We start from the raw sequence: 13,316 nt of genomic DNA, 5'->3' as shown, positions 1-13,316 counted from the left end.
TGTAAACACCGCGTCCATCTGCCTGCGCTTCTACCGTGGACCTCCCGCCACTCTCCTCACCCCCGTCCAAAGCGTGAGCTATAAACCCACCCACCTCTCGCCTCTCTCAAGTCTGCTCCCCCATCCACCGCAGTACGCACAACGGCCTTGTCATTTCGAACTCAGAAGTCAGAACGACGCTTCGCCAGTACGCCACCGCACCGCACGGGCCCGGATGCCTCCCGTGCGGTCATCGGCGAGAGGCGGGAGGCGAGGTCGTGGACGAGGAGGCCGGGGACGTGGACGAGGCGCCGCCGCCGCCGCCACGGTGACGCGCAGAAACCACGCCGTGGACTCCGAAGCTATAGACGTCGACGATGGTTTGTGAACCGTCTCAGTATTGCCATTTCGTTTTGTACCCAGGGACGCTCGAGGTTTTTTTCGGAAATAGTTGCACTGTTCGTACATGCCTATTGATCTAGCGAGATGGGAAACCGCTCGTACTTAGGGTGGATTGGGGTTTTGGGTGGAGGGAGCTTGTTGGGTTTGGGGTTTTTGTTGATAGAGGTCTCAATGCACGTCCTTAGGGTGGATTGGGGTTTTGGATGGAAGGGGCTTGTTGGGTTTGGGGTTTTGTTGTTAGATATATCTGCTATATATGCTATCTTGGATCCTTCATTTTGGTCGGGGATCGGAAAGCTGATGTACCGTGTCCACACTTTTCTTTCAGATCACGACGACTGTACACTTAAGATGATGCTGATTGATAAGATTGCAAGTGCGGATGGCACAACAGCGGATGTGTTGGAAGCCAGTCCACACGATGCTAATGGTGAATGCGAGATTGAAGCCTGAAGCTCATAATGTTACCGTGAGTTCTGGATTTTTGGCTGATTGTGACTTCAGATTATGCAGATGGCGGGGTGCCAACTCCTACAAGGAATCTGAGGCGTCTTAGAAAGCATACAGTGGAGAGCAAAGCTGCAGCCGCCAAGGAGCATGCTATTGATGTTGCTGCGGAGGTCAAAGAGAGTGAATCTGAAGGTTTGTTATCTTATAAAAGATAGCAACACACATTTATGGCATTGCATATTTGTGTCGTTAACCTGTCTGATTCGTTGTTCATTAATAGGTTTTTTATTTTTTTATTTTTTATTTTAGATTCTGGAAACTTAGCTCCCAATAAGAATATTAGACAGAGTAAGGCCAAGGCAATGAAGGGGATTAGACAGAGTTCAGATAGTGATGTTCAGTGATAATTTCAAGTTCTTGACGCATAATCTTTGTGATGATTGTTTGCCTTTTTGCTCAGTGTTAGTTTCATCCTCTTTCAAATGTCAGATGGCCAGAAACTAGGTCAGCGCAGAAGATCAAAGCGCATACTGGGCAAACAAACTAGAATTCAAGACATGGATGTCGCAGATTTCAAAGAGGACATATTTGATGATAGCCGTAGTAGCTCAGAGGATGGTAAGGCTGGACAAACTAACTGTTTTTTATTTGAAAAATCTTTAAGATGGATAGTGATATAGGAAGTTATCACATGGTGCTTTCAGAGGAGAGAAAGTTTGTTCCAAAAAGGTCAAAGCGCATCCAGAGGAAATATATATCTGAATATGCCAGCGGTGATTTGAGTGAAGATAAGGATGCATGCTGGAGCAGCTCTAATGATGGTAAGATGCTTTGGTTACCAAGAGATCACCAATACACTTGTAATCTTCACACAATTCTAAGCCTGTTCTATGCAGAATGTGAGAGGTTGGCAATCCGTCGAAGATCAAAACGCAAATTGGGAACTAGGTTGAGTACAAATGATGATGATGATGATAATGATTTTGTGAATTGTAAGTGGATGTTGTTTGAGTTAAAATTCTTCCATTTTTCAGACAAGGGTTGCGGCTTGATAAGGGATGTTTGCTTTTCTTATTATGGCGTACCATGTAGTTTGTCATCTCCTTACACACTTCTTCTTTGGGAATTTGCATAGTTTTATTAATCTGCTTCACTAGATTCCATGTATCATTTTATGCAGTCTGAGTCCTTTCTAAAGAAAATTATGCAGTCACAGCTTTGTAAGCTTTATGTATTGTTCCAGTAACATTTGAACAAAATACAAACGAGTTTATACAATTCAGCTGCATTTTACATTAAGTTTGGAAATCCTCTTACAGATCATGGGAAGGTAGCTCCATGTAGAAGAATGTCAAAGCGGCTAAAAGAGAAGCAGAAAGTTGTTCCCATTCCTGATGTATGCCAGTAGATTAATAATTAGTTTATTAAATCTCATGTCCTAACAGTAATTAGTGAGTTTTTATTCAGAAATATTGATAAATCCTCCCTCTTTTCTAGGAGAGTCACATTGAAGCTTCTTCATCAAGTTTATCAGCATCTTCATCTTCAGGTATTGTTGAGTGTTGACAGCCATGGTTCTGTGAGTTCAGTTCATTTGAAGTAGACTCACCACAAAAAAGGTCAAAAGATAATCTTCTTGGGTGCTTATGCTTTCGTGACTCCAATCTTTTAGAATTAATAACTTGTCTGGAACTCGGATTCTTGTGTCGTTTTGATATTTAAATATGCCATTTTCTGTTGTCTAACTAATAGCGCTTATTCAGATGATGAATTATTGTGCAATTCTGTAAAATCTAGCACAAGAACTGGTGGACCAATTTGCTTGATTTGCAAGGTATGACATCCATGATTTTTTTTCCTCATTTCCCATAGGCCATATCCTTATATAGTCCCTTATCTTGGATCATTTGTATCTCCCCCAGAGTGGAACTGCCAGCTCTCATATCATTCGATGCCAGAATTCCAATTGTTCTGTCAGCTTCCATACATTCTGTCAAGATCCTCCATTGCAGGATGCTACAACAACCTTTGAATGCTATTTGTGCAAAATGGGAGTTTCCTTGGCCAATGAAACAGAGGAGATTTTGGTAAAAAGGATACAAAGATACGTTGGTCACAGAATGCTGCTTATTCAGGAATCAGATTTCCAATATCAGGTCCTTGTGAAATGGCACTCCCTTTCCCATCATCATGACTGTTGGGTATGTTTTATCCTTTCTCAGTGCAAATGTGGTAATTTGTTTTTAGTACATCTAGATTTTCAATGCAGCTACACAGGCATCCCAGTTGGTGTTAGTCACATATGTTTTAGGAAAAAAATGTAGGTAGCTGATAGGACTTTTAGCTTTATGTACATGATGTCATTGTGTTTAGTAAGTTGAAGCAATGTGCATCCCACTGTGGGGAGGCCAGGACCAGGATATAACTATTCACATATACTTTCATACTACTATTAATATAGGAACCATTATAAACTATACCTTTCATTTTTACCCGTGTAAAAATCATTACGCAAATGAAGAAACTTGATGCTCCATACTTCTGCACACATATGAGCTGGATCTTGAATTTTTTTAGGTTATATGTATTCATAGTTATCTATTTATATATTTTGTAAACCATAATGCCATGCTATGACACTTGTTTGTAGAACTACCAAGGGAAATCATTCAACATTTTGATTGCCATATCTTATACAAATTTACTTTTACTCACTCCAGGTTCCACTTGAGTGGCTTCAAGTTTTTGATTGCATACGAGTACGGAGTTTTCTGAAGAAGAGCATGTAAGTTTTGTGCGTTATGGAACTTTTAAGTCATCCATAATTTTATAATTGCTTGTGTTATTTGAATGATACCACATATGTCACTTTTGTCGCAAGATTTTGTTTATGTTACAAGAAATCATATACATCATACGGAAACAGTCAATTGATAACTTAGGTGTATCATGGGTTGGTAGTCATTCCCATGCTTTATGTTTATTGCTTGTGGACTTAGATTTGTGTTCGGGTATTCTGAATGATAAAGAAAATTTGGCTAGTTCATACTGTATGTTTGAGACTGTATTTTCATTGAAGTTATATATTTGCTACTGGGTCATGGATTGGGCAATGCTCCCTTTTTCTAATCTCTTTCTAATGATTTTGCAAATTGTTTTCACAGCTTGCTTAAAGAGGTTTATTCAGAGGATCAGAGGAAACCTGAGTGGCTTGAAGTAGACCGTGCCATTGCTTGTAGGAGGAAGTGTGATCCTGATGGTACATGTGACCTATTGACTTCTTTTCAGGATAATAAAAACTTTGAGGAATATGAGGTCCTTGTAAAGTGGAAAGGCCTTGATTATTGTGAGGCTACTTGGGAGTCTTGTTGTACAGAAGGTGTGCAGGCTGCCCTTTCCATGCTTGTTGAAAGGCATCAAAAGACTTTGAAAAAACCCAATCATGTCAGTCCACTATTCCTAGATAGTGTGATTTCTAAGGAGGTCCACAATGGTGCTTTATATGATTACCAACTTCAAGGTTTGCAATGGATATTTAATAACTTCAAAACTAGGAGGAATGTGATTCTTGCTGGTAAGTTCGTGAATTCTAAGGCTATAATGCATCCTGTGCTGCATATTTGTGCGTTCTCCATTTGTTTAATTGACTACCATACTTTATGAACTCTTGTTTTAAGGCATGGCATATATGTTTGCTCACCTTTTTTTTCAGAGAACTATCATAGCTCATGAACTCTACACCTGTAATGCATGTCATTTGTAGTGGGGAAACATTTAGCACATTGGTTACTGAGTTGAAACATTGAAGGGTGGTGCAAGATTATGACACCCTATAGACTGATTATGGATTTGGTTGGGGTGAGGGAGATGTCTGGCAGGGTCTAAGCCCACGACACATCAACAAGGATCTTTCCTTAATTCTTGCTTGATTCAATGGGATGCACCGGTTCCTTTATAGAACCAACTCTAACAAATGATGCTAACACACTTGATTTCAAACTAGCAACCTGATGCCAGTGTATCTTACATAACTTAGCATGCAAATTAGTATATAATCTACTCTGTTTAAATTGTATACGCTTTAGTCTTTCCTAAGTTAAACTTGTCTAAATTTGACCAAGTTTATAGAAAAATATTTTAAATATTTTAATATCTACAATATCAAATAAATGCACTATCAAAACATATTTCATGCTGTATCTTATGAATCATGTTTGATGATGCAGATGTTTGTGCATTTTTTCTATAAACTTGGTAGAAGCTAGAGAAATTTGACTTATGAGAAAGCTAAAACGACTTGCAGTTTGGAGTAGAGGGAGTAACTTAATATAATCAATTGCATGTGCCTACTGCATGCAGACTTGGATCTCATGGTGCTGTGGTGGCTAAGAGCTAAGGCCAAGTCCATAAAGCGAAGTTATTGCATTTAATATGTTACCCACTTTCACATGTCTTTATTGTTGGTTATTGTTGAATGAAACCTGACCACAAATTTTGACGTGCTATATTTCTTTATTGTACTGAAATACCATGGAAACATGATAAAATGCAACTCTTCTTTCATTGAAATTGCAGATGAAATGGGTCTTGGCAAAACTGTGCAGGTTATTTGTTTTCTCAATCACGTTATTAAAGAAAACCTCACAACATCTCCTGCATTAATTCTTGCTCCTAAGAGCATTCTCTTGCAATGGGAAAAGGTATGTCAACCCTTATGTATTTTTTGTCTTATTACCCTTAGCCTTTTATAGGAAAGGTGCACAAACAGATTCAATGTGCCATATAGAAAATGTTGGGTTTGTTTACTTGAAATAACATTGTACTAATCTGAGTTGATAAATACTATTAATGGGCAAAATGTTTCTATATTATGTGTTATACCATATTTACTGGGTCAGCTGTTCCATTCTTTGATATTATTTGGCGCACTGCGCATAGGAATTTGGTCGCTGGGGAAGCAATCTTAATGTTATTGTTTATCAAGGAGACAAGGACTCTAGAAAGTGCCTTCAAGCTCATGAAATGTACTCTTCTGAAGGGAAGATTTTATTTGATGTGCTTGTGACAAGCTATGACTTCGTCCAAATTGATAAAACATTTTTGCAGAAGATTAAGTGGTCTGCAATTGTCAGTAAGTTTTTTTTTCAGAGATAGCCTTTTCAGGTTCTTGAATGCTTAAGTGTCTTGTTTGTTGATGTAGAATGTTTGGTGATTCCTCATTTTCTTTTCAGTTGATGAAGCTCATAGAATGAAAAAGCTTGATTGCAACCTTGCAACTTGCCTAAAGCGCTATAGTTCTGAATTTCGCTTGCTACTTACAGTAAGTCTTATTTTGTTCTATTCTTTTCTAGTTTTGGAAATTGGATTTTTTGCCATGTTGTTATTTGACAGTGTTTTTTTCCAATACTGTTGATAAGCATAGAATAGAGCTGCTTATCAGTTGTGTTACTGGCTTACTGCCTCTAAGACAACCTGATATTAAGGAACCTCGAGGAAGCTTTAGGCTAGTTTTTTCTTTTTTTTGAAAAACCAAGATTTACATTTTTTTTCAATAATATTGTCGTTATCAAACCTCAAAATTTTTGGAATCTGAATTCTGAACTATGAAACTTCACTCACCAATGTGGAATCATTGAGGATCTGTTTTGAAAAGGAACACCACTTGGCGTATTATCCCATCTCGCTTTTGTTTCTGACTGGGTGGGTGTAGAATAGAGATTAGGGGAAACACCACACACCCAACGTGTGCGGGGGGTGACCATATATATATATATATATAGCAGATATGGCTGAGTGTACATGCAATGCATGGCAGGTGCTAATCACACTAAATATAGACTTGCCTAATGTACATATCTATCAGCCGTCCTCAGTTGAATCGTCATGATTCCGGATGTAGAGACTGGACCGAAAGTCCTCAAACAGCTGAATCGGCAAACTCTTTGTCATGAACTGATACTTGGACGGCACATGGAGAACGCAAACCTTGCAGAGAGCCACCTTCTCACGGACGAAATGGATGTCGATCTCAATGTTCTTGGTACACCGGTGGTGGACCGGGATAGCTGTCATATAGACAGCGTTGATGTTGTCACGGTAGACAACTGTGGCAACCATCAAGGGAACGTGAAGTTTGTGAAGAAGTTGTCGAAGCCAATAGCACTCTGTGACTACATGAGGAACAACTCGATACTCGGCCTTCGGACTGGGACACCGTGGTTTGCTGTTTGGGCGACCAGGACACCAGGCTGTCGCCGAGGAAGACACAGAAGCCTGATGTGGAGCGATGGGAGTTTGGGCACCCTGCCCAGTCAGCGTCGAAGTATGCAATCAACTTGTTGACAGGCCCAATGCCGATGTGGAGGCCAGCCGACAATGTGCCCTTCACATACCAAAGGATGCACTTGATCAGCGCGAGGTGAGTGTCGTGTGGGTCATGCATGAAGAGGCACACCTGCTGCATAGCGTACGCTAGGTCGGGGCGAGTGAGCGTCAAGTATTGGAGAGAGCCGGTGAGACTCCGGTATGTGGCGGGGTCGGTGATGGGAGCGCCCTCTGAGGCAGAGAGCTTGGCACGAGAGTCAAGGGGTGTCGACGTCGAGTGACACTCAGCCATGCCTGCCTTCTGAAGGTTCACTGCATATTGCCGCTGGTTGAGGAAGAGCCCGTTGGAGGAGTGTGTGACGGAGATCCCCAGGAAGTGATGTAGCTCACCAAGGTCTGTCATGGCGAACTCAGAATGAAGTTGGTCGATGATTCGGCGGAGTAGAGCGTCCGAGGAAGCCGTGTGAATGATGTCATCAACGTATAACAGCAAGTAGGCACTTTTACCACCCTTAGTGAAGACGAAGAGGGAGGTGTCGGTGGCAGTGGCGATGAAGATGAGTTGTCGAACGTACGTGGCGAAACGCTAGTGCCACGCCCGAGGGGCCTGCTTGAGTGTAATCACACGACCAACGTGTGGCGGAGGGGTGACCATATATATATATATATATCCAACATGGCTGTATACATGTAATACATGGCAGGTGCTAATCACACTAAATATAGACTTGCCTAATATACACTTGCCTAATGTACATATCTATTAGTGGGGTTTGATTTTATCTTCAGTGCCGAAGATTAGGTCTCTGATTTCCCAAGAACAAAGTCCTGGCTTCAAGAAAGACATTTTGAAATGTCTCCCTCTAGCCTTTCTTGGGAAAGATCAACTAACTCAAAGTGGAAACTTGAAAATACCATATCACTAACTGATTTTAGCTATCTATTCTGAGAAAGAAAGAGAAAATGGTCTATGGGCCTATCACTTCGATAGCTAAGCCTGCTACTCATCCTGGGTGGTCAAGCACAACATGTCCAATTACCAAAAACTTTTTTTCACCTATGAATTGGTTTTAACTTTTATGGCAACTATCTGTCTGTTAGTTGAGGCAGTTGGTTGCCTGAATGACTAATGACCTGCTTTATAGTCTCTGGACCATCCTTGTAACTTACATGAAGATGCATGTGCTCTTTAGCCACTCTATGCAAGTAGCCCATTGTATTCTTTAGCAGCTAGCCCTCCCGTGTAACAAATTTTCCATTGTGCTGTAAACACGGTTGATTACTTCTAATTTCACTATTCAAATGTTACAGGGAACACCGTTGCAGAACAACATGCTGGAACTATTTTCATTGCTTCATTATATTGATCCTGATGAGTTTACTGATCCTAAGGCTGATGATCTATTTACACCCATTGAATCGGAAAATGAGTTGACTATGGAGGAGAAGATTGCTCGTATTCATGATATTTTAAAGCCTAGGTGTTTTGACTCTCTAATAGAAAATGCTGTTCAATTCATAAGTTGGATGTGGGTTCTCAGTTCATGTCTGATTGTTTTGTTAGGATGTTGAGGAGAATGAAGTCTGATGTTTTAACAGATTCCATGCCAACAAAGAAGTGGGTGGAAGTTCCATGTGCGTTGACAGATACCCAGCGAGAACTTTACATAAACATTTTGGAGAAGAACTATTCAAAGTTGAATGGCGCTATTAAAAGCGGTCAGTTCCAGAGTCACTCCTGATGTTTCCCCTTTGTCTTATTGTGAATTGTGATGTGTTAACTTTCACTTGGTAATGATGGCATATCTATGAACTTGTTTCTCCACGTAGGAGTGTAATGTCTCTTTCTCTGTGTTTTGACAACTATTTTATGAGGAAGCACATATTAGCAAAGAGAGCATTGCCCCTACAAAGTATATAGGCACATGGTTGACACACTTCTAAATCCAAATCCTACATTTTGAGATTGATTGTAGCACTCAAGTAACTGTCCAGTTTTGTTCATCCTCCTTGTTCATGCTTGACTTGTCTGAATTTGCTAGCTGTATGGAGCTGTGACATCCATTACTCATTAAGCCAAAAGATTTCCTTTATTAAAAAAGATGGTCATCTTGCCATTGTCTCATGGAACCTCTGCATGTTCAATGTTGACTAGCTGAGGGCTCTTCTCTCCTTACTATCTCTTTTATGTGTGTGTGAAATAACATCTTGTAGCTCTAGTAAAACTCATTCACCTGTCTATGGAATTTTATAGATCACTTTGTTATTTAGCTTGTTGCAATATTCTTGGTAACTCACATTTTGGCTAACTGTATATACTTCTGCAGGCAAGAAGCTTGCTCTGAACAACATACTCATGCAACTGAGAAAATGCTGCAACCATCCAGTAGGTTTTCCTTCCTTTCTAGTCGATTAATTAATCATTTATAACCACCCAGGTACATATACACTGTATGTTACTGAGTACATGTGTTGCAAAGGAAAAGCCAAAGCTGCGGATCATATATGCCCTTTGCCCTTGAGTACAACTATGATTTACTACCTCTGTCCTTGAATATAATTGATTTTGTGATGTCCTACGTCAAACTATCCTAAGTTTGACATAGCTTATATAAAAGAATAATTGTATTTAATATCAAATGAGTATCATTGGATAAATTATCAAATATATTTTTACAATAACTACCCTCGGCCGCATGGTCATCTATACCTGCTGGAACTTGTGGAAAGAACGAAACCAACGTATCTTCAACAATGCGTTTGAATCAGCAAGAGGGGTGGCGACAAGGATCAAGGAGGACATTGATCAAAGGAGGAGGGCCCTAAGGATAACCGGCTAGAGTGTTTGCCCCTTTATTTGTGCCTCTCTTAGTCTGTTCTTTTTCTCCTTATGAGGACTGCTTGTATATAAACTCTTGCTTCTACCTATAATGAAAGGCAGAGCTCCTGCCAGTTCTTTCAAAAAAAAAAAAAAAAAAAAAAACTACCCTCGGCCTAACTTAGGATGGTTTGACTTAGGGACACTCAGATCCATTATATTTCAGGACAGAGGTTGTACTTGCTACGGTGATTGATGGATTGCAGAGAGCTCTTTTTTTCTGGTGCAGATGTGTTGTTTACCCGATAAATTGTTATAATGCTGATAAGCTAATAATTTCTTGAACTTGTCTTTCAGTATTTATTTCAAGGACTCAACACTGAACAACAACCAGAAGATGATTTTCTTTCACTTGTTGCTGTGTCAGGCAAACTCCAACTGCTTCAAAAGGTCCCCCTTATTGCATTATCTGTACAAGTTAAATTTCAAATTAGGGAGAGGGGTGGTGGCTCTGGTGGGGAGTGTAATTAATTCTTAATTTCTAATATGCAGTTGCTTCCAAGACTAAAAGAAAGAGGAAATCGTGTACTGATCTTCTCGCAAATGACCATGATGCTTGATATTCTTGAGGGTTTCCTTTTTTACATGGGGTTCAAATATGCACGGTATGTATTTGATCAACCTTGTGTCTCATCTGTCCTCCAGTGTTATACATGGATAATCTTAATTGTTTCAACTTGACATGTTTCCTGGTAAAATGCACTGATGGCATGGGAGTCTATTTTTCCTTTTATCCACTTCATGTTTGTGTTGGCACAGCATTGATGGACAGACATCACTCTCAGCAAGGCAGGAAAGCATAAAAGAATACAACAGAGCGGAAAGTGAAATATTCATTTTCTTGATGTCAACTCGAGCTGGTGGTCTAGGTGTTGACCTTGTATGTATTCTAATACTGTCCAATTCTCTAACATGAGTTTACTCTGGTAAAATGATTTGGTACTAGCAAAGCTAACTTCATCTCTATTGTCCTAACAATGCTTACTGTGTTCGCAGCCTGGAGCTGACAGAGTAATTATTTATGGTTAGTAGCTTTTGTTGTGTGTTCTTCCATGCAGACTTCTCAAATAAAAAAATAGGAATATAGTCCTCTTGGCACTAATTGTTGGTGTTCTGTTTACAGATCCTGACTTCAACCCATTTATGGACTTGCAAGCACAGGCCCGAGCACACCGCATTGGACAGACCCGTCCAGTAGTTGTTTACCAGCTCATAACAAAGTGTTCAGTTGAAGAGAAGATACTCCAAAAGTCCAAGAAGAAGTTGGCTGTAGAGAATATGTTAATGAACTCTTCTAATAAGAAGCCAAATGCAGATGAGTTGCAGTCTATACTTCTCCATGGAGCAAAGACAATTATTGACAGGAAAAAGATCAGTGCCACTTCAATCCACTATGATGATGAGGCCATTAAGGATCTCCTGAATCTAGACCCTAGTTCTGAGGAAAAGTGCTCCAAAGAAGACAATGGCTATCTTGGGAGCATTGTGAGCTTTGCACATGGCATGGAGGATGAAGAACCTGGTTCCCCCAAAGTAGAGGACCTGAAAGTTCTGAAGCCTGCTACTCCCAAGGTGGATCTTGGCCGTGGCAAGAGGCAAAGAAGAGTTGTCAACTACAATGATGCATTTGAGAACTCAGACAGCGATGATATGTATGTCCCAGAGGGTTCCTCCAGTAGCAGTTCTTCTGACGATGATTCTGATAACGACAACTATGAGGCTGACAGTATGATTTCAGCTCCTGTAGCTCCTGCATCTGAAGCTCTAAACATGATTCCTGCAATTGGAGCTCCAGGAGCAATACATGGACTTGAAGCCCCGAAAGCTTGTTCCAATAACAGCTCATCATCTTCGTACGACGGTGATAAGCCAGTCAGTGCAACTCTGGTACTTGGTCCTGAAGGTGGTAGTCAGGAGCCGTAGGAACCTGGAAGCAGATTGTAACTTTTACTCCTTTGGGTTCGTATAGGTTCATTTTGCCTTCTGTTTTTGCTCCTTTGGTCCTGTAGGTTGAAGTTAGGAGCCGTAGGAATCAGACCAAAGTCTTTTGTACATGAGTGGTCAGATATGTAAATTAGATGCTGCTGCCTCTTTGGTGAGACAAGATGACATCTCATTGAACCTTATTTGATGGTACCATGATAACCCGCGACCTTTGTTTAGGGTTAGCTTAAACATTTTGAGTCTCTCTTTTCTCTATATGACATCTAGTTGTCCACAATACAATTCTAGATTGTTAACATGTCTAAGGTTTGATCAAATATATAGGTTAAAATATTAATGCTTATAGTATCAATTAAGCACAGTATAAAAATATATTATTTCATGTGAAATTTTACGGTGCTTAGAAATAATAAGAGCCATTCATTTGGTTAGATCCAATGGTTAAAAATTAGGAGGAATCACATGAAAGGAACTTAAGTTGTGGGTCGGAACAAAAAAAAAAGTGGACTCGGAACTGGTTTCTAATTAATTTTGAAGGGTATAATTGTATTTTGACATCTGTACGCGAGGCGGAGAAGCAGTGCTCCCCTGTGTTGTGGCGACCAGCACGCGAGGCACAGCGGCAGCGCTCACCTACAGCAGCCAGCTCGCGCGGCGGAGCAGCAGCCCTCGCCCGCGGTGACCTACGCGCGTGGCAGAGCGGCCTGCGTCCCCGCTATCCCTCCCAGTGACATGGCCCACGCCAGCAGAGCCGCCGGCTGGGAAGAACCTGCTATCTAGGCCTCCCCAACGGTGCCTGCCGACGGCGCGTCTTCATCCACCGTGGCCACACAGGCAGCGCTTTCCTGCTAATGGCGCAGAGGTCTAGACGAACAAGAGGTGGTGCGGCGCCAGAGGTCGGTCTTGTTGCCGATGAGCATGACGGCGGCGCCACCGTCCGCGTAGTCCCAGAGCCTCAGAGCCACAGTGTTGCATTCTCAAACGTGGCCGCCTACAGAGCGCCCACCTTCACCTTCAGCGAGTGGGCCTGAGCTCCATAAGATCACCGATGAGACCCTACCCTCTCCCATACCAGGTGTCATGGACAGAGCAGCTCTTATGGACTTCGGTTAGGGAGTTAGAGATTGTGTGCAGTAAAAAAGTACTAAACTGCCCTTAATAATAATTATTTATTTTTCTTAATTAACATGTACCAAATAATTTTGACAGGAGGAACCGGTGGTTCCTCCAAGCACAGTAACAAAGCTCTTATTTCATAATACTTATCTATCTTCTACTACTAAATTGTGAAAATTTCAGTATGCCAAATTTTTTTTGCCCACCTGCCCTATCCGCCCAC

General features: G+C 41.0%; 1 protein-coding gene across 1 annotated transcript; it reads left to right on the top strand.

The window, feature by feature from the left end:
- On the top strand, positions 215 to 12,256 carry LOC8061465 (CHD3-type chromatin-remodeling factor PICKLE). The gene is made up of 24 exons (XM_021456337.1): positions 215 to 359; positions 710 to 811; positions 886 to 1,023; positions 1,141 to 1,221; positions 1,321 to 1,449; positions 1,536 to 1,652; positions 1,728 to 1,823; positions 2,151 to 2,227; positions 2,329 to 2,390; positions 2,584 to 2,665; positions 2,754 to 3,032; positions 3,552 to 3,616; positions 3,996 to 4,405; positions 5,407 to 5,531; positions 5,770 to 5,962; positions 6,063 to 6,151; positions 8,467 to 8,636; positions 8,720 to 8,874; positions 9,483 to 9,505; positions 10,331 to 10,423; positions 10,526 to 10,638; positions 10,793 to 10,913; positions 11,030 to 11,057; positions 11,157 to 12,256. The coding sequence occupies exons 1-24, from the start codon at positions 215 to 217 to the stop codon at positions 11,954 to 11,956; spliced, it is 3,693 nt and encodes a 1,230-aa protein (XP_021312012.1). The 3' UTR covers positions 11,957 to 12,256.

This window comes from Sorghum bicolor, chromosome 3 (genome assembly GCF_000003195.3).
Source record: "Sorghum bicolor cultivar BTx623 chromosome 3, Sorghum_bicolor_NCBIv3, whole genome shotgun sequence".
NCBI lineage: Eukaryota > Viridiplantae > Streptophyta > Magnoliopsida > Poales > Poaceae > Sorghum > Sorghum bicolor.
Note: the sequence above shows the minus strand (reverse complement) of the source record. Positions and strands in the feature narration are given on the sequence as shown.

Bases quoted from the DNA above. Each gene is read 5' to 3' on its own strand.
- LOC8061465 (XM_021456337.1), top strand. From the start codon at position 215: ATGCCTCCCGTGCGGTCATCGGCGAGAGGCGGGAGGCGAGGTCGTGGA. The intron at 1,653-1,727 runs GTAAGATGCTTT...TGTTCTATGCAG, and splicing joins CTGGAGCAGCTCTAATGATG to AATGTGAGAGGTTGGCAATC. The intron at 3,033-3,551 runs GTATGTTTTATC...TACTCACTCCAG, and splicing joins CCCATCATCATGACTGTTGG to GTTCCACTTGAGTGGCTTCA.